This window comes from Colobus angolensis, unplaced genomic scaffold (assembly GCF_000951035.1).
Source record: "Colobus angolensis palliatus isolate OR3802 unplaced genomic scaffold, Cang.pa_1.0 Scaffold95, whole genome shotgun sequence".
Taxonomy (NCBI): Eukaryota; Metazoa; Chordata; class Mammalia; order Primates; family Cercopithecidae; genus Colobus; species Colobus angolensis.
In genome coordinates, this window is record NW_012123487.1 from 9,151,067 (window position 1) to 9,177,036 (window position 25,970).

Genomic DNA, 25,970 nt, shown 5'->3' on the forward strand with positions numbered 1-25,970 from the left:
TTTTTTTTTTGAGATGGAGTCTCTTTCTGTTGCCCAGACTGGAGTGCAGTGGTGTGATCTCGACTCACTGCAAGCTCCGCCTCCTGGGTTCAGCCTTTCTCCTGTATCAGCCTCCCAAGTAGCTGGGACTACAGGTGCCCGCCACCATAACTGGCTAATTTTCTGTTTTATTTTTGTTTTTTTGGTTTTTTTTTTTTGGTAGAGACAGGGTTTCACCGTGTTGCCAGGATGGTCTCAATCTCCTGACCTCGTGATCTGCCCGCCTCGGTCTCCCAAAGTGCTGGGATTACAGGTGTGAGCCACCGCACCCAGCCCTGTATTGGATTTTAACCCGACACTTGTGGCCTTGGGCAACTTACACTCTCTGTGACTCTGCCTACCTATAAAATCCATGATCGTTCCTATTTTTCATAATGGTTTTGAGTATCAGTATTCATAAATGAAGAAAGAATACCCCCTCCAAAAAGAAATAAAACTAAAGGCCAATGTATTTCTAAAGAATCTAGAGGCAAAACGCCTTAGCAAAGTAGTAGCAAATAGCATTCAGCAATATATACAAAGAATTATACAACAATTTGGAATTATACAAATAACCAAATGGGTTTATTCAAGGGATATAAGATTGGCACAATATTTCATAAGCAAAAATATAATATATTAACAGTTCAAGGAAGAAAAAATTCATGATAATGTCAATGGATACAGAAAAAGCATTGAAATTTTTAACATTTGTTTCTGTTTAAAAATCTCTGTAAAAAAACAGAAATTCAGAGTAAGTTTCTCCCCTTCATGAAGACCATCTACAAAAATCCTACAGCTAACATTGTGCTTAATGGTGAAAAGCTGAATACTTTCCCCCTAGACTGGGAACAAGAAAAAAAGGTGAATGTCCTCTCTTACTACTTATTTAACATAGTATTGGAAGTTCTACCTAGCAAATAAGGCAAGAAATGAAAAATAAAACTTACAGATTGAAAAGGAAAAAAAATCTCTCTCTTCATAGATGGCATGATTATGAACATAAAAAATTTCAAAAAATCTACAAAAGCCTCCTAAAATAAATAAGCAAATTCAGCATGATTATAGGAAAAAACATAAAACTTACAAAGTTTAATTGTATCTGAATACATGTAATTAACATGGGGCCATAGAAATTAAAACTATAATACTATTTATAGTTACTAAAAGATGAAATACTTTGGTGTGAATTTAACAAAACATGTACAGGACTTGTATGCTGAAAACTACAAAATACTGATGAAAGAAATCAAAGCATATGTAAATAGATGCAAAGGCATACTGTGTTCCTGTACTGAATAGCTCAAAATCATAAAGATGTCAATTATCCCTAAATTTATATACAGCTTTAGTGCAATGCTTATCAAAATCTCAAAAAGGTTTGTTGAGATAGAGTCAAAATGTTTATATAATTTATATGGTAAGGCAAACAAGTTAGCCTAACTAAAACTATTTTGGAAAAGAAACAAACGAAATGGGAATATTCAGTTCACATAGTTTCAAGATTTATTACATAGCTGCCATAATTAAGGCTGTGTGTTATTGTAAAGGGATAGATACACAGATCAATAAAACAAACTCAGAAATAACTCACACAAATGTACCCAATGTGTTTTTTACAAAGGCGCGAAAGCAATTAAATAGAGGAAAGGTAGCCTTTAAAGCAAATAGTGCCAGAGCAAATGGACATCTATAGAGTAAACAATGAACACTAAGCTACATCTCACACCTTATAAAAAACAATAACTTTAAAAACAGGTCATGGGATTAAATGTAAAATGTAAAGCTATAAAACTTTAAGGTAAAAAAATAGGAGAAATCATTAGGGATTTAGAGTTAGGTGAAAAGAATTTAGAGTTGGCATGCAAAGAACAATCTACAAAAAGTTGAAATGATAAATTCAACTTCATCAAAATTAAAAACATTTGCTCTGTAAAATGTCCTAAGATAAGAATGAAAGTATAAGCTACAGATTAGGAGAGGAGATATTCAAATCAGATAGTTGTTACAGGAGAACTACAATCTTGTAACAGGGTCTACATGACTCTGAGACAAAAGCAAGCAACTATGAGGAAGCAGGTCAAACAAAGCTACATTAATTACTAATGATGAGTGTGGTGCAAGTGTGGCTTCTTTTCTTTTCTTTTTTCTTTTTTATTTTGAGATGGAGTTTCACTCTTGTTGCCCAGGCTGGAGTGCAATGGCACAATCTTGGCTCACTGAAACCTGTGTCTCCTGGTTTCAAGCGATTCTCCCTCCTCAGCCTCCTGAGTAGCTGGGATTAGAGGCATGCACCACCATGCCCAGCTAATTTTGTATTTTTCGTAGGGATGGGGTTTCACTATGTTGGCCAGGCTGGTCTTAAACTCCTGACCTCAGGTGATCCACCAGCTTCAGCCTTGCAAAGTGCTGGGATTATAGATATGAGCCACCATGCCCACCCACTTGGTTTATTTTCATTTCTCCCCCTCCCATCTTCCCTTATTAGTATTATAAAGTTTATAGGAATGGTTTCATAGATAGATGGAATATATAAAGAACAAAAAGTAGCACTAAGTTGCAAATAAATAAATAAAATCTAATTACAGTGGTCAAAGATATGAAGAAACATTTCTCTGAAGAGTGTATAAATGAAAAATAAGCATATTAAAAATGTTCAACGTTATTAGCCATTTTATGGAAATCTAAATTTAAAACACAATGAGATATTACTACACCTATCAGAATGGCTAAAATAAAAAGAGTAATAAAATCAAATGTGGGAGAAGATGCAGAGAAATGTAATAATCCATACATTGTTGGTGAGAGTGTAAAAATGGTACAATCACTCTAGAAAATAGTTTGCTACTATCTTAAAAAACAAAACCCTAACTAAAATGTTAATACCGTATAACCCAGCAATTAACTCCTGAGAATTTATTACAGAAAAATGAAAATTATATTTATACAAAATCATATACACAAATGTTTATACTAGCCCTAATTGTAGTAGCTCCAAACTGGAAACAACCCAAATATCCTTTCATGGGTAAATAGTTAAACAAATTGTAGTAACCCATACTATGAAATACTATGATCAATAAAAAGAAACAAACAATAAACACAACAACCTGGATGAATCTCTGCATATTTATTCTAATTGAAAAAAGTACCAATTATGAAAAATTACATACTGTACAATTCCATTTATATACATTTTAAAATTACCAAATTATAGTAATGGAGAAGAGATTAGAGGTTGCAGTAAGGGAGCTCTAATGGGTAAGTTTAAAGGGAAGGTGGGAGACAAGTCAGTGTGAAGATCCAAGTACAAAATTAAGGATTCTTGCTATGAGGAAATCTGTATTTTGCCTATATCAATGCCAATGTCCATTTGTGTTACTGTACTATGAACTTTTTAAGATCTTGTGAGATAAAACTGGGTGTCCAAAACACGATATCTCTCTGTATCACTACTTACAACTACACATTAATGTGCAATTATTTCAGAATAAAATATTTAATTTAAAATATAAACCCAAAAGATAAAATAACAAATAAAAAGTTATACAGCTCATAAGCCACATTTGCAGAAAAACATAAATAGAAATAAAATCATTTTAATAATCAATTTATCCAAATCATAGGAGAAAAGAAGAAAAAGAGGAAGAGAACAGAATGGACCAACAGGAAAAAAAAAAAAAAACTAAGATAAATTATTTCAACTTGATTATTTCAATTATTACATTAAATGTAAATGGTTTAAACACCCTAATTAAAGGACAGAGATTATCAGATTGAAATGAAGAAAAACAAGGCTCAATGATTGCTGCTTACAAGACTTGGACTTCAAATATAAAAGCACAAATACATTAAAAGTAAAATTATGGAAAAATACTAAGAGAGAAGTAAATGAAAGAGAGTAGAGAACCAGAAATGTATGAACAACTTATTTCTTACAAATATGCAAATTTCATAGAGAAAGGATATCTTTTCAACAAATGATACTGGAAATATTGAATATCCATATACAAAAACTGAGAGTATCCTTACATAGTACCTGTGATTGTTCATTTTATATGTCAACCTAACTGGGGCATGGGATGACCAGCTATTTTATTAAATATCATTTCTGGACATGTCTGTGAGGATGTTTCTAAATGATGTTAGCATTTTAATTGGTATGCTAAATGAAACAGATTGCCGTCACCAGTGTGGGTGGGCATCATCTAGTACACTGAGGGTTTAAATAAAATAAAAAGTGGAAAGAAGGGAGAATTCACTCTCTCTGCTTGGCTAGAACATTGATCTTTCTCCTGCTCTTGGAATGGAACTTACATCTTACATCATTGATGCTTCTGGTTCTTAGGCCTTTGGACTTGGACCAGAATTTATATCATCAGTTCTCTCAGATCTCAGGCCTTTAGACTCAGATGGGGACTGCACCACTCGCTTCCATAGGTCTCCAGCTTTCAGGTGGAAGATGGTGAAACTTCTCAGTTTTCATATTTGTGTGAGCCAGTTGTGTGTGTGTGTGTGTGTGTGTGTGTGTGTGATGTGTATAAAATCTCTTAATGGTTCTGGTTTTCTGGAGAACCATGACTAATACAGTACCATATGTGCAAATTAACTCTAAATGAATCATGTGGATAATCGTGAAACCTATAAAACTTCTGAAAGAAAATACCAGAGGAAACCTTTGTGACCCTGGGTTGGACATACCTAAAACTTTTTAGATACGATGTGAAAAGTATGATTCAAAAAAAAAGTTGATAAATCATCCAAATGAAAAACTTCTACTTTTCAAAAGACAGTATTAAAAGAATGGAAAGACATGGCTAAAATTGGGAGAAAATACTTGCCAAATATATAAAAAATTCTCAATTACTCATTAATAAGAAACAATCAATACAATATAAAAGGGGCAAAAGATTTGGTGACACTTGAAAAAATCAGATATATAAAAATAAGCACATTAAAAGATATTCCACATCTTTAATCATTAAGAAAATGTGAATCAAAACCACAATCAAGAGCTACTACATTCAAATTAGATAGTTTAAAATTGAACAAACTGACCACATCAAACATTGGTGAAGATGTGGGGAACACAACTCAGACTAAATTTTGAGTTGTGTTCATTGATGGTAGGAATATAAAATGGTACAACTACTTTGAAAAACAATTTGACAGTTTCTTGAAAAGTTGACCCTATACCTAACGTGTTGTCCAGCCATTCCACTCCTGGGAATTTATCTAAAGGGCAAGAAAGTATATGTCCACACAAAGACTTTTACACATATATTCATAGTAATCAACTACTACTATTTTTAACATCCAAAATGGAAAACACTCTAAATGTCTGTCAGGTGAATGGATTATAAATTTCATATATCCATATGACAGAATATACTCAGTAATAAAAGTGAATAAACTGCTGATACATGCAGTAATATAGATGAAACTCAAAATAATTATGCAAATGAAAGAAACCATATAAAAACAAAATGTACTATATAATTTTATTTATAAAAAATTATAGAAAATGCAAACTAATGTACAGTGAGTAACAGAAAGCAGATCAATGGTTGTCTAGGGAGGATGGTGCAGGAGGCAAGAATTACATAAGGTCATAAGGAAACTTTTGGAGATAATGAATACATTAATTATCTTGATTGTAGATATGGTTCATGATGTCAACATTTATCAAATGGTATACTTTATATATGAGCAGTATATTGTATGCCATGTGTACCTCAGTAAAACTGCTGCACACAGGCACACATACACACACAGTCCTCTCTTAAACTATACCAGAAGAAATTATTCAAGAAGTAGCAAGATTTGTTGATAGATCTAAGTCTGCCTTTAAAATATTTTTACACAGTTTACCACAGGGGCCTTTTTATAACCCCAGGATATAGGACAAAGAAAATATGAATTGGAATATTTGTTTCACTGTTTCAGAACTAGTCAGGATCGCAGGTGCGGGCGATTTGCTCTCTCAAGCATATGTTAGAGAAGTTAACTTTCACAGATTTCACAGATGTAGTTCCCTGCTTGTATTACACTACCATATTTAGTGCCGTCCCAACCCACCTCACAAATGTTCTTGCCATAAAATTTTACATCTCATAATAAGTAAAGTTGGTAACTAATGGAAAGATAAAGTTGATTTTGATGTTTTAATCTTCTTTAGAATTCTTAATATTTCATGAAAACCACATACAGTTGTGTTTCAAATACCTCAAATCACTTTCAGAAACACAGAATAACATTTGAAGTATTTATGGCTCTTCTTATCAATATCAAATCTCCCTTCACTAAAATAATGTTATGCAGTATAAATAATAATATCCTGAATAAAAGATATTCAGTATAAAGGGAAACAAAGATGGTTAGCCTTAAGTGGAAATTTAAAAATTATTTGGCCCTTCTGCCATCAACAACAAGAAAAACAGAGATAACATAGAGATAACACTAAAAACTGTTGTTACTACTTTAATCTCTGCACTTCTGCATAAATAATCATTGTAATTTGCTGAATATTCTTTCAAAACTTCTTCCTTACATGTGATGACTTGACTAATAGCAAGGTAGGCCTAGCCAGAATATAGCAGGGTCCTGTAGAAAACTTACAGTTTGGCTGGCGCAGTGGCTCACGACTGTCATCCCAGTACTTTGGGAGACTGAGGTGAGTGGATTACTTGAGGTCAGGAGTTTAAGACCAGCCTGGCCAACATGGTGAAACCCTGTTTCTACTAAAAATACAAAAATTATCTGGGTGTGGTGGTGTGCGCCTGTCATCCCAGCTGCTCAGGAGGCTGAGGCAGGATAATTGCTTAAACTCAGGAGGTGGAGTTTGTAGTGAGCCAAGATCATGCCACTGCACTTCAGTCTGGGTGACAAAGCAAGACTCTGTCTCAAAAAAAAAAAGAAAACTTGTATTTTATTTCTATTCCTTTCTCCCCTTCTTCCCCTCTATAAATTATTCTTTTTCTTTCTCTTCCTCTTTTAATCCTTTTTTGTTGTTGTTTCAGGACAATATTATGTTTTTCTATTTCTTCATGAATCCCTGAAACTGAGAAGGCAAAATATTTTATGTATTAGTGGAGCAAAACATTGGCTTGAGAGAAGTGTGGTTTATTCTTTAGCTTGGACGGATAATTTATATCGCCTGTCCTCCCAGTAGTTTTTATATAGGCAATTCACTTTTGATTAACCTTATGAAAAATGCAAGATTGCCGTACAAACACAGCTACTAGGACTCTGCAATATAGGAGAAGTTGCAGGTAGGATAGGACATGATGATGGGATAGGCCACCAAAGTCATTTGCCATAGATCTCTTTTAAGCGAACTCCTTTAGAAATAGCATTACCTAGGAAGATTTTAAGTTTTGACACAATCCTCTGTTTTATTTCCCTTTGATTTTGGTGTTTCACAGCTGCTGAAGGAATGGTGTGCAACCATCTGTGTTCCAGTGATGGCTGTTGGGGACCTGGGCCAGACCAATGTCTGTCGTGTCGCCGCTTCAGTAGAGGAAGGATCTGCATAGAGTCTTGTAACCTCTATGATGGGTAAGGCTTCTTCTAGGGTTGCCTTCACCTCACGAGCTTTGAAGGACTGATTAGCTCTGATTTTTTTGTTTGTTTGTTTGTTTGTTGAGACGGAGTCTCGCTCTGTCGCCAAGGCTGAAGTCCAGTGGCACGATCTCGGCTCACTGCAAGCTCCGCCTCCCGGGTTCACGCCATTCTCCTGCCTCAGCCTCACGAGTAGCTGGGACTACAGGCGCCCGGCTAATTTTTTTGTATTTTTTAGTAGAGACGGGATTTCACTGTGTTGGCCAAGATGGTCTAGATATGCTGACCTAGTGATCCGCCCTCCTTGGCCTCCCAAAGTGCTGGGATTACAGGCGTGAGCCACCACGCCTGGCCTAGCTCTGATTTTTAAATTTTAAGAAAATGGTAAAATGCAGGCCCGGATTTTTAAGGAGAGTTCTTGTTGCATCAAGGAGACAACACATAGATGAATTCTTTTAAGGAGAAATAGTTTTATTTGAAATTACAAGTTCAAATACATAGTTTACTATTATATGCATTTTTAAAAACATACTTGGACAATTCTTAATAAATTATAGCAATTTATACTTAAGCAAAATTGAGAAATACATTCCATTTTCTTTATGAAGGGGATTGTTATAAGTAATCTTCCTCTCCATATATCCCAATAATATTTTTATTTTCCTCTCATACTTCCCTATAAATTTCATCTGGAGTGCATGTATTCTTTCTTTTCTTTTTTTTTTTTTCTTTCTACTCACTTTTATGTCTATCTGTATATAGGAATGGCTTGTCTCTATGTCTCTGACAAGTGATCAGCCCAGTAGAAAAGCTACATTGTAGTTTCTACTTGAAGTGGTTTAGAAAGTATTCTGCCAGGTTTTAGATAATCTAAGCAGTATTTTAAATCAAGTATTTTTAATTTTCTCTGGTACTTCAATAATAATATTACCAGTAGGAGAACTTAGTAAGTACCTGGTTGCATAATATTTCGTATATTCATAAAATCACTTTATCATAACATACTGTTTGATGCATTATTCTTGTTCTTCATTAGTGTGATAATGCATTTTTAGTGCTGCTCCTAAGTCAAATTTTCCTATGTTGCTCACTGAAAGTATTTTATTTTTTAAATTTTTATTTATTTTTATTTTTTGAGTCTCAGTTTTGCTCCTGTTGCCCAGGCTGGAGTGCAATGGCCTGATCTCGGCTCACCACAGCCTCCACCTCACAGGTTCAAGCAATTCTCTGGCCTTAGCCTCCCAAGTAGCTGGGGTTACAGGTGCCCGCCACCATGCCAGGCTAATTTTGTATTTTTAGTAGAGACAGGGTTTCTCCATGTAGGCCAGGCTAGTCTCGAACTCCTGACCTCAGTTGATCGGCCTGCCTTGGCTTCCCAAAGTGCTGGAATTACAGATATGAGCCACGGCACCCAGCCTGAAAGTATTTTCAATAGCTTTGGAAAGTGCAGTTTTGAAGTTCTTTCATTTCTTCTTGTGCCTTGTGAATTATCCCACCGATAGTCAATAAATAACATTGCAATTTTGCATTTTACATGAGAAAAATAAAAATATATAGATTTTAATGATATTGACATGTCTCTTCCTTGCAAGATATCCAAAACCAATTCCCTCCATAAAATATAAGGGGAAAAGATTAATATTAGAAGCATAAGAATAAAAAAATTTAAATAAGAATTTAATCATTTTTCAGGAAAATTTTAGCATTTAATTTTGTGAGGTAATTTGGCTTGCAATTTGTAAATGAATAGGAAATTATTTGCTGCTTGTCTCATTGAATCATATTTATGCTTGTTCCCAATTTAATGAACATAAAATACCTCAGATCAAAATATGCTTGCTTTTGCATTCAGCAATTGATAAATGAAACAAAACACAATAGACTAATAAATTAAAATGAAACACAATAGACCAATTTCATTAAGTGAATATTACATTAAAAGTTTGTTGAATACATATGTGTAATTCTAAAGAGGAAATTAATTATAGAAATCATTTTGTGTAGTAGCAGCATCTTATAAATAGAGGGAACTGGTATAATTAAGTATGAGCTAAAGTCACAACACTACATAGGACTCAAGCCAATGCTAGAACTTAAGGTATCTGATTTTTTATCTTGTTTTTTTGTTTGTTTGTTTTTTCCCAGAATACAATTGTTTTTCTTTAATATTACAGTTTTTAGCTTTTCAGAAATATCAAATTTATAAACATGTGGATGTAAACACCAGTTTCTGTCTCATTTCTGCAAAACAATGAAAGCTAACCAAAAGAAAAATACAGGTTTCCTGAAGAAACACTGATTACCACACTGTTTTTTTATATTTAGCATATTTCATATTTATATCATAAAATCAAATCTGTTAAATTAACTTAGTTTTTAATGTATTTTGCAGTAATTGTGGCAACCCAGGAAACCATAAACATAGGGCTAGTTTGAAAGATGATCAACGTATGTATCATGTAAAAGACTGGTGCAATTCCTGCCTGCCCAATGATGGATTGCCTACCTTCCATCTTGTGGTATGGGCTAGTCTCTTTCAACATTGGCTGATGGTTATGATAGCCTTTGAGGAAGAACAAGTTTTATCCCAACTTGCTTAAACTCTTGTGAAAGTTTAAGAACAACACAGAAACATCAATTGCAGCTTCTCAATGAAATCTTTTTTTTTTTTCCTTTTACAGAGGATATTTTTTAAAATGAGACTTAAGGAAGTTCAAGTATTTAAGGCCCAGAAATATTAGCGTTGGTCCTGGGCTTTAAATCTGGAAAAACTAGATCCCAGAGTATTCACTCTTGATCACAGGACTTGCTAAAGTAACACATACAACAAAACTGTGAGAAATGTATCATAGCAAAACCAAGTGAAACAAAGCTCCGTATGCAAAGCTCATACTTAATAGACTATAAATTGTTAAATCTGATTCAAGTGAAAGAGTAACTCTGGCAAAGTCATAATAGAATCACTGGAGGACAGGAAAGAAAAAGAGAAATTATGGAGAAAGTCACAATAAAGGGCAGAACAAGTTATAGAGACTGCCAGGAGGATCTTTTCTGAGAGCAGGAAAATCAGAAGCCTGTCAAATGGAAGTCTATGGAAGAAAAGCGCAATAGGCTGTCTCCATGATTGTTTTATGACATACATTTTATTCCTCAACTCTGCATGTGGGGAAGTGGATTTTGGAGAAGAAGAGTAAGAAAAATGTGACCTTCGTTCTACTAATATGAACACTACAACCTTCATTTAGTACCATAAACTTTTAATCACCCAAGAAACTATTATCCAAACCAGTGGATAATCTCAAGTTGTGCTATAATTGTCATAATTTTGTTATGCAAACAATGCTCTTGATTAACTTGACAATTTTACTACCCTCCCATACCAACTCATTTTGACTTTTATATTCTGAAGGTTTCCTTTGTTGAGTACTTTGTATGGTTTATGTCAGTGAAGCATGCAAAAGATCACCTGTCTTTATGTAACTGTGATTTTAAAATTAAGAAAATTTATAAAAGGTTTGATCCATAACAAACTACTATCTCACTTTATAAAATGCATAAACCATGTAACTAAATATATGTGCATTTCCATACATAATTAAGGCACCTATTTATGCTATTTATTTGGAAAATCAAACTTAATTATTTTGCCTTGGAATAGATGTAGTCTTAATTTAACCAACAGAAAACATAGCTCATTGTTGTGCTTCTGTCATTTATTAAGGCTTTACAACATTCAAATGAGAAAAAAGTGAATGCTTCTCTTTAGGTAAAAATATTTTTTAATGTATCACCTAATGAATCAAAAATCGCCACACCTGTAATGCTGTTGGTGTGGAGTGGTAACACAGGACACAAAAGCACAAAATAATAAAGTAGCTAAACAGAATCAAATTTTATTAATGATTTGTAAATGGCATTTTAAATTGTCTGTACCTAGTATCTTATCCTCCTGTATTTTAGTGGAATGGAGTGGTTTAAACATATTATAGATGACTAGTATCTAACTATTGATATAAAAATTTTGCAGTAGACATTGATTGTAAAATTGATAAGTTGATCACATGTAATATACAAATAGCCACAACAATGTCAGGATATAGGAAGGGATGACCACCATCCCAGGAGATTTCAATTAGAAAGTTTAAGGATGTTACCACTAAACTATTTCTTTTATTGTGTACTGTATAGAATTACTTCAAAGAGAATCTAGACTGCAAAAATATGTCGTGATATTAGATCAATAATACAAAAAAATGAAATCTACCATAAAAAGATATTTTCTCTAATTCTCCAAGGCAGATATTTTAAAAGGAGAAGAAGAATCAAAGTAGTTTTTGAAGTTTCACCAAAAATCAATTGAAGAGTCTTGGGATTTGAAGGACAAGGATTGGGAACATTCACATAACTTAGCAACAAGAAAAATACAATAGTTCTTTCAGAGTTTAGAAATTAAAGCTTCTCTGAGAGTAAAATTGTATATAAAGGCAAAGTAGGCACAGCCTTATTTAAAAATGTAAAAATGGTTTTACTGCATCATCAGAACATAGAAGAGTCATACTTTGTAGCTTTTTTTTTTTTTTTTTTTTTTTTGAGACTGCTGGAATACGTCTTGCAGGAGAGAGGTTTCCAGTATGAGTCTAACGTTGAACTCATTGGAGGGCAGGGAGAGCCATCTGGCTGCAGTTTATCTTTTCTCCTAATGGAAAACTTAATGTTTCTGATGCTCCTGGCACATAGAGAAACAAACCGTAGAATTTACTCTGCCAATAGGACTTTTCGCAGATGTTACTTCATTTGTTAGGTTGACAGCTTGTTTGCTTATACCTCCTCATGTGGCTGATGTTTTCACAGTGAATTTCGGGAGTTTGAGAACGGCTCCATCTGTGTGGAGTGTGACCCTCAGTGTGAGAAGATGGAAGATGGTCTCCTTACATGTCATGGACCGGTAAGCCTGAAGACATCTGTGGTGTGTTGGTTTATTTAGTGTCATGTATGAATGTTTGTTATTATTTTATCATTTATTCATCCATTCAATAGCTACTTATAGGATGCCATGGGGAAACATGTTTATCTGCCTACAAGAGGCTTAAAGTTTAGTAGTAGAGATAAAATAGTTAAAAGTCAATGTCATACATATTTATTCTCCAGATAAAAGAGTTAAATTGAATTATAAGATATGGAGTGGTCCTGGACTATTGCACAGTATAGAAAAGAATAGTTAGATTGAAGCATAATCACTAACAAAATAAAAATATTTATAAATTGTTTTAGAAACACAGATGAAGGAAAAACTAATTCTGTCTTTGGGATGGAAATAAAGACATCAAGATAGGCTATAAAGAAGTGATGTTTGAGCTATGCTTTGAAGAAGAATCTGGAAAGAAGAAACATGTAAACATACACAAATGTAAAAGTTCATGTCGTATTTGAGGAAAGCTATCACACATTTTTATATGCATTTAATCCTTTAACTATTGTGGCAGTGTGAAAGACAGTAGAAAGAAGGTGACAAGTACTCATAAACTAAAATCTAAAGCAGTGCAATAAATACTATGGCAGAGGGAAGAATTGAGCTATGAGAATCCAAGGAGGGGTTATAGGATTAGGAAAGTTCTCATGGATGAGGTCTCATTCACATAGTTTGAAGTTAGCCTCAGAGAGAAAATAATTATAATTATATTTTAGACCTCTCTTTGGTTTCCATCATTCGAGTTTTTCTTAATAATGAGATCAGTATAAATTTTTCATTCCTAATTGTCATTTTCATCCTTCTTTAGACAAATTTCCAGTTTATCTGTGTTATTGAATCATCTCTCAGTGGATAATTAGAGACCAACATTTGGGTGTAGACAAGAGCTTCACATTGCTCTGTACGATTTCATTGGAAATTTAAATAGTATTAAATTTTATACCAGAGTGCTTATTCAGCACTTAATTAGCTTAGAAAAAAATATATATCATTGAGCCCTCCAAACTTCCATTAGGCCCCAGTGAGCTGTTCTGGAACTTCATCTAAAGGAGGATGTGGAAAAGTTGGCCAGTTCAGAGGACTACCGCAAGGATGATTAGCTTGGAAAATTAGACCTCTGAGAAAAAGAAATGGTGTTGTTTGGCATGAAGAACCAAAGTGTAAAAGGCAATTTGATATGTAATGATCTCCAAGTAAGTATGCAAAGGGCATGTGCAGCTATTTTCTTTCTCCATTATGGACAGTCATGAAAAATACAATTAATCGACAGTGTGAGAAATATGAATTCCGTAAAGAATGTCATGAAACACAGGGAAGTGAACTTCTGTAATGGCCTGTTAAGGCAGGTTGAGATATCCATATGAGTCTTTAAAACGAACATATTTAGGTAACTTCTTAACTATTAATCATGGAATAAAAAAAATCTTTCCGAGAGACAGAAATTTTTAAAAATGTATAATTAAAATAATCAAGGATTTGGCCATCTCATCTGAATAGGCTGGGAATCATCATAGGCCTCTAGATCCAATCATAATATATATTAGACATAGATTTACAGAAACACTTCAAAAAATTATCAGCAACTGTCAAAACTTGCCTTGATAGTTAAAGAATCAGTAATCTTTCAATGTTAAGCAGATAAGAACACAATGTCTTTCAGTAGTGGTGTGTGAATCACTACAGGTACCACTGCACTGATATTTCCCATAAATTTCTTATTATGATTTTCTAGATTAGTTTTTTTTTCTTCACACATGTAATTTCCTACTTCTTTCTCTTAATCTTTTTAGTTTGAACAAGGCTTTAAGAAACATCTTATTCATTTATTCAGCAAATATGATTTAGTACCTACTTTGTGCCAGGTTTCATGAACTTACATATTGATAGATTTTTACATATTAGCAAATTCAAACATTAATATTCAAAATTATTTCTCAAAAATTAAATTGTATCATTTGCATATTTTAATTTTTTCACATTGTCTTTTATTCATCTATTGTATACTGTATAATGAAAATACATTCAAGTAATTATATTTTGGCCTTTCTTGCATTGTTAGTTTTCAGAAAAATCAAATCTATTTATGAACTAATACTTTTAGTTCACATAATCCTATAGACAAAAAACTAATCTGCTTAGATGTAGCATAATGAGATACCATATTTTTTTCTAATTTCATGAAAAAAATCCCCTGCATGAAAATGATGTTTGCTTAACATCTGTAGCAAAGTCTAACCTTCACTAAAGAAAGAATTCAGTAACCGTTCCTTCAGTATGCCTATGTTAATTTTCAGGTGTGAAAAAAGTTCAATGACCACTTTACCTCTGACTCAGGTCAGAATTAATCTGATCATCTTCGATCATATTTATATTCATGATTTAACACACATTGCTGAGGGCCTTTTGTGAGCTAGTTCTGTGCTAGGTATTTGCACCTACATTTTATTTTATTGTCTTGTAGGTATGACTCCCATTTTTCCAATGAGGAAATAATCTCAGTGATGTTAAATGAATTGCTCAATATAGTTACATGAATTGTTCTGTAGTATTGAGACCTTTGGAATCACAATTTTACCACCCAGTCTCAGTGTGCTTCTCAGTTCCATGCTTTTTCTCTTCTTCATGATGCCTCCTGTTGCATAAAATTATGCTAGTGAATAACTCATTCATTAATTTCTCCTAATTTGTGGGTTTTTGCAGTTTGTTTATTCACTGTTCCTCAAAAAACTTGAGATGGTTTATAAAAATATACATTTTTAAAACTCTAAAAGTTGATTTTTTGAATTATTTGATAGTTAAAGAATCAGTCACCTTTGAATGCTAAGCAGGTAAGAACACAATGTCTTTCAGTAATGGTGTCTGAAAAACTGGCGTGGCTGAGCTCAACCAGTGGCCCAAACATTGCTCCCACTATGGTTTGGTTTCTTTCAACCCCTACAATTCATATTAGGTTTTTGTCTGTTTCTGGGCCCACATGTTAATGACCACAACTAGAGTCAGAGATGGTTTTGTGTGCCAGATAATAGTCATGTATCATTTAAGATATCCAAGAGGTTCTGGAAGCTTCTCCGTTAGACTGGCACTTTGATGAAATTGAAGAAGTCATCAAAGCCATTTGGAAATCCCCTTCCTGCTCTTATGATATATTCTGTTGAAATCACATTTTTTGATCTATGAATATTTCCCCAATGACAAAAACTGATATATACTTATGTTTACCAAACACCGTTACATCTGAAGCATGCTATCACTTTCTCCCTTTAAAACATAAAGAAATTTAACCTATAATGATTAGAAAGTTACTCCAGAAGTCAGCATGTCAGTAGGATATGAATCTGTGACTCAACTATAGAAGTTCTGACTCCAAATTTCTCATACATTTCAGTTCACTTTTGTCCCCCAGGAAACAATGTCTTCAGTGCAATAGAAATAAAATGATTTCAGGGACCATGATAGCTATAAGTAAAATGAGATAATAAAATCCTACTTAAAAATGAAAGAAATCTAGGATATTCTTGAAAGGGATAGATTGGAAATAAAAGAAGGCCTTTGTTTTTATGTCCTTGTCTGTCCACACTTGGTCTTCTATATTTTATTTAATTTTTTGTAATTGTATTCATTCTGCTTTACTTTCATTACTTTTATGCAGTCCTATCCAGAAGGATATAGGAGGAAATATGAGAAGAAAGACAAACCTGGGAAATCAGACAATTTCAGGAGACCAGAACTTAGGCTAGAGAGGCAGCAAAAGAAGAGAAAAAATAGGAAGTAAAAAGGCTGTTAAAGTTAGGTTAATAAAGGTTGTGCTGCTGTAACAACCTCCATATTGCAGTAGCTTACATAAATAAGTTTAAGTTCTTTTATTTCATGTAAAGTATGTAGTTGTTTGTTTGGTTTTTGTTTGTTTTCTTTTCTTTCTTTTCTTTTTTTTTTTTTTCTTGAAACAGAGTCTCACTCTATCACCCAAATTGTAGTGCAGTGCCATGATCTCAGCTCACTGCAACCTCTGCTTCCTGGTCACAAATGAGTCTCGTGCCTCAGCCTCCTGAGTAGCTGGGTTTACAGACATGTGCCACCATGCCTGGCTAATTTTTGTATTTTTTCTAGAGACGGGGTTTCACCATGTTGCCCAGGTTGGTCTTGAACTGCTGGCCTCAAGTGATCTGCCCACCTAGGCCTCCCAAAGTGCTGGGATTAAAGATGTGACCACCACGCCCAGCCATCTTGTAAAGTACACTGGAAATCTGGGGAATGTTCTAAGGCAGCTCCCCTCCCTGTTATGGTCTAGCATTCGGGGATGCTTTTAATTTATGGCACTTCCACTTCTACATGAGGTCTGTGAGTCATGGCACCAGAGAAGGCTGGAGACTTAAGCACTAGTTGTCTCATAATCACCTCTAGTTGTATTTCATTGTCCAAATTAAGTCATAGCTTGTCTCTGGTGGGAGGAGAATTACAATCTTCTCATGTGACTGGAATAGAATATAATTGGTTACTGGTGAATCATAACTTTGTCTTTTACAGTAGCTACCAGAGAAAAACATCAATGATGACTCAAAAAAAAAAAAAAAAAGTGATGCTTCTATAAGGATTCAGCCTATCCTTTAGTTGTCTGTCTAGATTATTCACTCCAGAGGTAGCTTAGAATTAGGGATAAGGAAGAATATTGCCTTGACCTTCGTTTTCTATTACTACATTGATCAGTTCACTTATTGCGCCTCGGTTCTTAAAGACTTTGGGGAATATAGTGAAAGAAGAGTAAACGTTAGACACAGGTATATTTCTTTAAGTCTCTTTTTTATGGAAATGAGATGGGGAATCAGTACGTTTCTTTTTCTGAGATTTGCCTGGACGTTTTTAGTTATGTCAGCCTGGGACATTAGGTTTTCTATCATGATAATAAAATCAAATACAGTCATGCACTTCATAAAGACATTTCAGTTAGTGATGGACCACATATGCAATGGTGTTCCCATAACATTATAATATCATGCCTTTACTGTACTCTTTCTACATTTAGATATGTTTAGATACATACATGCTTATTATTGTATTACTATCACCTACAATATTCAGTACAGTAACATGCTGTGCAGTTTGTAGTCCAGGAGCAAAAGGCTATACCATATGGCCTAGGTATGAAGTAGGCTACACCATATAGGTTTGTGTAGGTACACTATGTGATATCCGCGCAATGAGGAAACCACCTAATGATGCATTGCTCAGAATATATCCCCGTCATTAAGTGTCACATTACTATATTTAAGAGATGCTTAAAAAACAAATAACAAAAAGTTATTTATCTTATTACAGTATACATAAAGATTAAATATGAACTTAATTTACTTTCATAACTTTATATCTCTTGACTTCAGCCAGACATGACTTTACAGTATAAGAAAAATACATTTACATTACTTAGAAGAATAATTTCTAATTCTTAATTCAGATTCTGCCTAATTTACTTATTGTAAGTTTTATTCTGTGTGCTGCAAGAAGACATCAGCATGTCTCTTGTCTTGTACAATAAGTCATGGTACTGAGCATACTTGCACAGTAAATGATTCTGTGTAATAGACAATATTACGTGCCTAAGTACCCATAAGCAGGTGTTAAAATTGGAAGCATCTGAAGTATTCTTTTTTGGGAAGAAATAAGAAGTTACCATTAGCAAACTCCTCAGGTAGAATCAGGATTAGGTTTCATCATAGGCCTTTTTTTTTTTTTTTTTACAAGCTCTGAGCCTCACATCAAAATAGTGAAATAGACAAGTGCTTGATTGAGCCCCACCAGTCTCAGGATTTCCTGAAAGCTCTTCCTGATTACTTTTTCTTCTTTACACTTCTATTCTTCATTCGCACGCCTCCATTTTTAAATTTTAAAATATCATATTTCTCGATTTCCTGATGCCTTAAGTAGTGAATTTGTATTATCTGGCTGTTCTTGGATTAACATTTGTGTAGGACAAACTTGCCCAACCTGCAGCCCATGGGCCACATGCAGCCCAGGACAGCTTTGAGTGTGGCTCACCACAAATTCGTAAACTTTCTTAAAGCATTATGATTGCAATTTTTTTATTTTGGCTCATCAGCTGTCATTAGTGTTCATGTATTTTCTGTGTGGCCCAAGACAATTCTTCTTCCAGTGTGGTCCAGGGAAGCCAAAACATTGGACACTCCTGGTTTAGGATATAAGGTATTCCCATTATCTTTATAGTCCCTACCTAATATCCAGTTCTTTATAACTTAGTGTTAACTCCTGACTGCCAAATTCTCATTGTTTATAACTACAAATGTGATAGAATTGTCTCTCTGTATACTTACATATAAATATACTTAAATATACAATTTATAAATATACTTAAATTTACTTAAATATACAATAAATATACTTATGTATTTAAGTTGTCTTCAATGTGAACTGTAATGATTATTGAACCCTATGGACACAGCCAGATTTTAGGGAGAAATGGATGAGGGGAAGAAGTTCCAAAAGGGAGTGGTCAAAGAGGAGAGGAATTTTAAGACAATATGGTGTCCAAAAAGGAGATGTAAAGTACATTTCAAGTAACTTTGTTCACAGCAGCTGAATGTATGAAATCATCAGGGATGTCTTTTAAGAAAGATAGCATTACCAAAGTGTTCTAAATTTTGTTTGCTGTGATGATATACCCTTTTCTAGTATGCTTACTACCCACTATACCAGATTCAAATCAGTTTGTATTCTATAAAATTCATGTATGTTTTAGTTTTAACATCTTAATATTGTCATGACTTTTAGATATATTTTCATATCATATCACTTATTAATATTCTACATATTAGAAAATTAATGTATATTATGAACATAAATATAGAGTGAGCTTGTTCTATTTGCATTTATTATACTCATATTTATATTATCTTCATCCTTTGATAAGTTTCTCCATGGAGCCTTTGTATGTATTTGCTTTATTATTATGGACTATTTTGCTCATCAAAATGTTCATTTATATGCCTTTCAGTATTGTTCCGTGATTTACCAAAATCCCTATAAATAGACATAATATGACTTATAGTCTTTTCACAGTGGATATGAAATAAAGAAAAATCTAGGAATTATTTTTATTCACCTGAACTACCTAATTCCTGATAATGTTATCATAACAAATTTTAAAATTCATGTTATAAATAAAGTCATTGTACAACCAAAGGAAAGTTTACATCCTACTCTTATATAAAATTCAGTTTTAGTTAATTCCTATTATATCCTTTTTCTCATTAACTATTTAGTAAGAGTATTCACATATTCCCAGTGATGGTGATGAAATACCTCTAGGGAAAATGTGTTTTACTAAAAATTGCTGCACTATAATATTGCCAGAAATAAATCACAAGAGGAAAATACTGACATCCTTTTGAGAAAGTCATTGGACAATTTTGCTGATCGAATTAAGTCACATTAGAGTCATGACATGGAAATCAGTTGGCCCAGGAACTGCTTATGTCGAAAAGGAAAATATTTCAATAACAAATATATTATTATAGTGTTTTCACACATACAGGATATCAAAACTGAACTTGACAGATCTTCTTTGCACTGTTTGTACTACAAAAATTACATCCACATTTGTACTGCTGAAAATGTTCTCCAATTCTCTTAGAGGAAGATTTTCCACCTACTGAAGTCTCAGTAACTAAACCACATGAATACATTCCAGAGGAAATGACACCACTTTTCTTTCTTCTTTTTTCTTTCTTTTTCACATTTCAGGGTCCTGACAACTGTACAAAGTGCTCTCATTTTAAAGATGGCCCAAACTGTGTGGAAAAATGTCCAGATGGCTTACAGGGGGCAAACAGTTTCATTTTCAAGTATGCTGATCCAGATCGGGAGTGCCATCCATGCCATCCAAACTGCACCCAAGGGTAAGCATCCTGGCTGGCCAAGGGCTCACCTGGTATGTGTTATCCACATGTATCTTTATCCCTGGTACCATCTCTGAAATGTAAACCATTCTCATAGAACTCTACTAATCCTTATATTTGAAATGCTGATTTTAAGAGAAATACTAAGAGAATGATTTAAGGAGTCAACTTTGTACACTCTTAAAAGTTTCTGCTTAGCTTTTACCTGTAACCATTCTATTAACACCTTCATGAAACTAGTGTCAGGTATACTTTGGATGCAGTTTAGAAATTCTTCCAGATTACATTGGAGATTCAAGATCTCACAAAAGATATGACAGTAATCATGCTTTTGAGGTTTGTGTTTATCAACTCTTTAACAGAAATTTTCTATTTCTGTTTCTTTGTTGTCACAATAAGCTTAAGGTGAGGATATTTCTCTTTGATAAATACTACCTTAAATTACTCCTTCAAAAAAATATGAACAAAGTAACAATGGCAGGGAAAAGGGAACCTAGTGATATATATATTTAAAAAATAACGAGTACATTTTGAGAAAGTAACCTTGTTACAGGTAATCGTTTAGCCTTGAATTTCTTTGACTGATATAGGGCAATCTGAAGCTTGGTAAAATTTTTTTCCTGTTTTTCAAAAGAATACATTGTGCAATGAATAATAATTAGATTACCTTTGATACTGATAACAGTTGAATAACAAAGACACATTACAGAAAGAAGAAAAGCACTGAACTGTAAAAGAAATAATGTCATTCATTTAACAAATTCCGACAACTATTTCTTAAGAGACAACAAATCTATTTTAGTAAGGATTTTTCCTTTCCATTCCTCGGGAAGGTGAATTTGTAATTGAAAACAGTGTTACATTTGCCATCCTCCTACTGACCATAAAGCCTTTTCTCCATTGTGAATGCCCATAGGCATGTGCACATACACATATAAACACACACATACAGACACACACACACACACATACACACACATTTGTAGTTGAGAATCAGCTTGGGTGCTTTATATCTGGCAGGAAAGTGTGAGATTCCATAAAGAGATGTTCTGCCAGATTAAGGGATAGCTGTTAGGGGATACTGAAGAAGTTAAGCAAGCGACATCATTTCCTGCCAAGAAAACATCAATTTGCAGATGTTGCTACAATTTCCTGCAGGTCAAGAAATAAGCTTAACTCACTCTGTGAAGTGGCAGATCCTCAAAAGGTAAAGTAATATTCTGCCATTCAAATTCAAATTCAGCTTCGAAGTGGTAAATTGCCAACTCATTGATTCACACATAAGCACGTATACGTTTAGGGTGCTGAAATAGTCACATAGACATTTTGCTTCAAAGGAAACTAGAGGTAATAAACTGCTCCCCTTGTGAGTTTTTGGCACACTTGAGTTAAGAGTATTTCACAATAAAACAACTGGTTCTGCTGGAGCAGAAGAAAGAGTCAGCAACAGAAAGAGAAAACTTGCCTGCTAAAATAATCCACAAGAGAATTTTATTGTTTTGCAGCTAAAATTAAATCAGTAAATTATTCAATATAATGTTGATGTCAACAGCTGTTGCCATTCAAAATGAGACCTTTTGCTGTTTTTGCAAATCTAATTACAATGAGGCCATTAGGGAAATGAAAGTGAGATCACAGAGCCATAGTCTGGATGCATGGCTGGTGTGTCTTTCACTCTGCCCTTTTAAATCATTATTATATAATAATAATAAGCATATATAGTAGGAGGAAGTAGAAATATGAGGCAATGAAAAGAGATTCGTTTATGGTAGCAACAAAATCTCCATCTCAGTCAAAAGGAAGGCTGAAGGTGTAATGGGGAAGAAATCTCACCAGAGCATTTGGGAACTCCAAGTGAACAGAAAAAAGACGCCTTTAGCAATTTTCAGCTGCAGGATTAAGTTGAGACAGAATTTGAATATTGTACTCCCTGGCATCATCCAAGGTAAATGCATTCTCTAATGACTGACTTAATCCTAAAGGATTTTTGTCCCTGTTTTCATTTAGCTTTCTGCCATCCTGTTTTTAAAATACCTTCTATATTATCCAGATTCACTGACTTCATAACAATGCTGTGGTTCTAGTTCTAGAGTATTCTAGTCCCAGGAATTCCCGAAGGATGTGATTCCTGAATTCCTAAATCTTCATGTATACTCTGTTGAGGTGGAACATTATGATTTGAGATCTTTTACTGAAGCAATAAGGTATTCTGTGCAGTCAGTCCCTTCTTTCCAAATTGAGCATATAGAGATAAGATATTTTCCTAGGAAAACCGCAGGGGCAATGAGGATGATAGAGCAAGTGACTATTTTTATTCCTAAACACAGGTAATAATCAACCTATTAGTAAGTGTGAGCTCACCACGCCAGTTCCACTTTGGAAAACAGCTTTTCTTTTATATGCCTATATGATGTCGGATAATTCAAGAACCAGGTTAATGAAAATATTCTTTCAAATCACATTTTTTAGAAGTAAAGTTCTTACTTTGAATACTGTTTAATGATTTTTCTGAAAATAAAGTTATCTGTGTCAAATTTTAAAAGCACTTTTACCACTCTAAAAGTACATTAAATATAATGGCTCTAACAAGTTCTCTAGACACTTTTAAAACAGGTCATCTATTTAGCCCTTATAAGTAGATTCTCACTAATATCCATGGAAACATGATTGTCTCTTCTTCCTTTGACTAGAGAATTTTTATTTTAACAGCCTTTTCTTAGTTTATTCACTCTTCAACTTTGTTATATTGGGTATCTGCTCTGCATCACATACAGTGATAGGAAAATTCAGAAATGTACAAGATGCAGCTTTTGACCTCTGAGAACTCACAGTCCAGTAAATGTATATTCTTTAATTTACATCCTCTGTTAGAGACCGGACCCTTCTCCACAATATTTTAAAATGAGTAGCAAGAATTTAAACCTTAGGAATGATGTTCAGATTTGAAATTACCAAGATAGAATATTTTTTAAAGATTTGTAAACTAAACTAATGTAATTAAATTCTGGTGAGGGCAAGAATGATTGTTTCCTCACTAATATCATTTGAGTATGTGCTCATTTAACGTCAGTTTAACTTTGATTTTGCATCAAACCAAACCTGCATTTTAGACTTCGAATGAAATGGTTATTTTATATAATCTTTTAATGGAAAATTTTAAAAATTTCCTTCATTTTTATTTCAAAATTTAAAGATTTTATCAAAATATCAAAACTATGTTGGTTAAATGAGTACATCAAGGAACTTATAAGTCATTATGTACTAACAAAGGTTAGAAGTTCTTTTCTGATTTGACTTCCATGAGACTACAGTTAATTGGTTTTACTCAATTGTATTTTCCCGCGCTTCTGGCACAAAGAACTCATCTTAGGTCATACGCTGTTGGGTTCCTTGGGTTTCCATCTTCAGCCTCTGCTTTTCTCACTTTTTGTATCTTCTTTAGCCATCTATTCACTTACATGGTTTCCACTTTCTCCTACGTGCTATTTCAAGATTGATCATTCTACTCATGCCTTCTTTCCCCCTTAGCCACTCATCTTTCCAACTGCTGATAAACATTTCTATCTAGATGTAGGATAGCCATACTAAACCCTAGATACACCAAAACTGAAATTATCAACTCCTCATCCCCTAACACATACAGGAAGAAACATACTTGTCTTCTTGGATTCTCTCAATGATGGTACCACTATTAGCGAAGCTAGAAATGTAAGTCTTCTTTAACTCCTTTGATCCTTTCACTTTCATCGAATCGGGAATCAACTGCTCTTTTTCATTCCCTCTATCTTTTTAGGTATTTCTTGAATCTGTTCTTCTGCCTCCATCACAGTTATCATTTCCCTAGTTTAGTCCATCATCTCTTACATGGACTCAAATAGTCTTTGTGCCAAATGAGTCGGCCTGGCTGCCAGCTGACTAGTGTCCACAGGGCAAGGAGATTTATTGAAAATACTAATCTAGCAACTTCACTACTTCTTTAAAGCCCTACAGTGATTTTCTATTGATTGTTACTAAGCAAATATTTCTCAAAATCTGGCTCCCACCTAATGTTCTAACTTCTTTTTTTCCCTCTTCCTATTGCCTCATATTTTGCTCTCCAACTACTAAGAATTATTTGTAGTTATTTTGCATATACAATACATTTCTTCAGGTCTGTGCTTTTGCTCCTGCAGAAACCACCGCCACCCCAACCCCAGCTCGCAACACTAAATTTCAGCTTCCTACCTCCCCCAAGAGGGTTACCATGCCCTTCTAGGGCGGCTCTAGGTGTCCCCCCTCCACACTACCCTGAACCACTTTTTCATGCTTCTTATTACATTTATCACATGATTCAATACATAGCTGTTTATGCATCTGTCTCCTTCATTAACCTTCATTAAATTCGGAGATCATTGAGAATGGAAAAATATCGAATTCATCTTTTTTTCTCCCTCTAGCTCCTAGAATGCTAGGAACACTTAGTAGACATGTAACATAGGGCTTTTTATATGAATGAGAATCTTTCATATTCACACTTTTCCCTCAAGTTAAATTTTGGTTCTGGATTTTTTTTTTTTTAATCTTTCAGGGGTTATTATAAAGATGGATTGGAAACTAGCCATAGCTTTTTAGATTCTCACTTGGAACTAATAAGTAGACTTTTAATTTTACAAAATGGTAATATGGTAAAAAAATAATTTTCAAGAAGATAGAGCAGGAATGTATAAAAAAACAAGTTCTTTGGAATATAATGAAAAGAAAACTATATAAGACAAATTGGAAGCTCTTTTAGTAGTTAATTTTCCATTTTTAGAAATGATTTTGACTATAGATTATATATAATACCAATTTAATTCTATGTACTCTAGATTTTTCCTTTTTAGTTGCTTTTTAAAAGACTTTTTATATAGGTGTATTCTATTTCTATAGGTTAAAATTTGTCTGTGCTACTCCAAACAAAAACAAAAACGAACCAATTTTTCAGCTAGCAGGAATGTTATAACAAATGTTTATGAGGCAGAGAGATAAGTGACTTGTTATTATAGGTATACTATATTAGTTCACCAATGTTTAGAGTTATTTAAATATATAATAGATAGAGTGGCCTTATACATAGGCACCTTCTTACATCATTATATGATGATCCTATCTTCAGCTTCTTTTTCAAATTTGAAAATTAAGAGTTTGGAAATATATGTAATCTTTATTACCAGTGAAATAAGGCACTTCTATAAATCATAACTATAAAAAGGATACTGATAATATTCTGGAGCTATATGTCTTTGAGGGGAGAAAAGGAAAGGAAAAAGAGTTCAGGTGTATTGGAAGATGAAAGAACTAATACTTCTATGTTAGTTCAAAATGAAGTTCTAGGGACTGTACATTAGAATTCTGTGTACTTATGTAATTCCATTTAAATGTTAGTCTCAGTGTATTCTTTACTTACCTGGGTCTCAAAGGTAATTCATTTCCTTACAGAGTATTTCTTTATCTGTTATTGTTTGAGTTCATTATTATGGTAGTTTAAAAACCTGTTT

The 25,970-nt window shown here is 33.8% G+C and overlaps 1 protein-coding gene across 1 annotated transcript in view; it reads left to right on the forward strand.

Moving 5' to 3' along the window:
- ERBB4 (erb-b2 receptor tyrosine kinase 4) overlaps window positions 1–25,970 on the forward strand; it is a 1,169,376-nt gene that overhangs the window by 872,717 nt on the left and 270,689 nt on the right. The window contains exons 13-15 of the mRNA XM_011932361.1: window positions 7,443–7,575; window positions 12,430–12,523; window positions 20,300–20,454. Coding sequence (XP_011787751.1) covers window positions 7,443–7,575; window positions 12,430–12,523; window positions 20,300–20,454 — 382 coding nt within the window. The remainder of the gene's footprint in view (window positions 1–7,442; window positions 7,576–12,429; window positions 12,524–20,299; window positions 20,455–25,970) is intronic.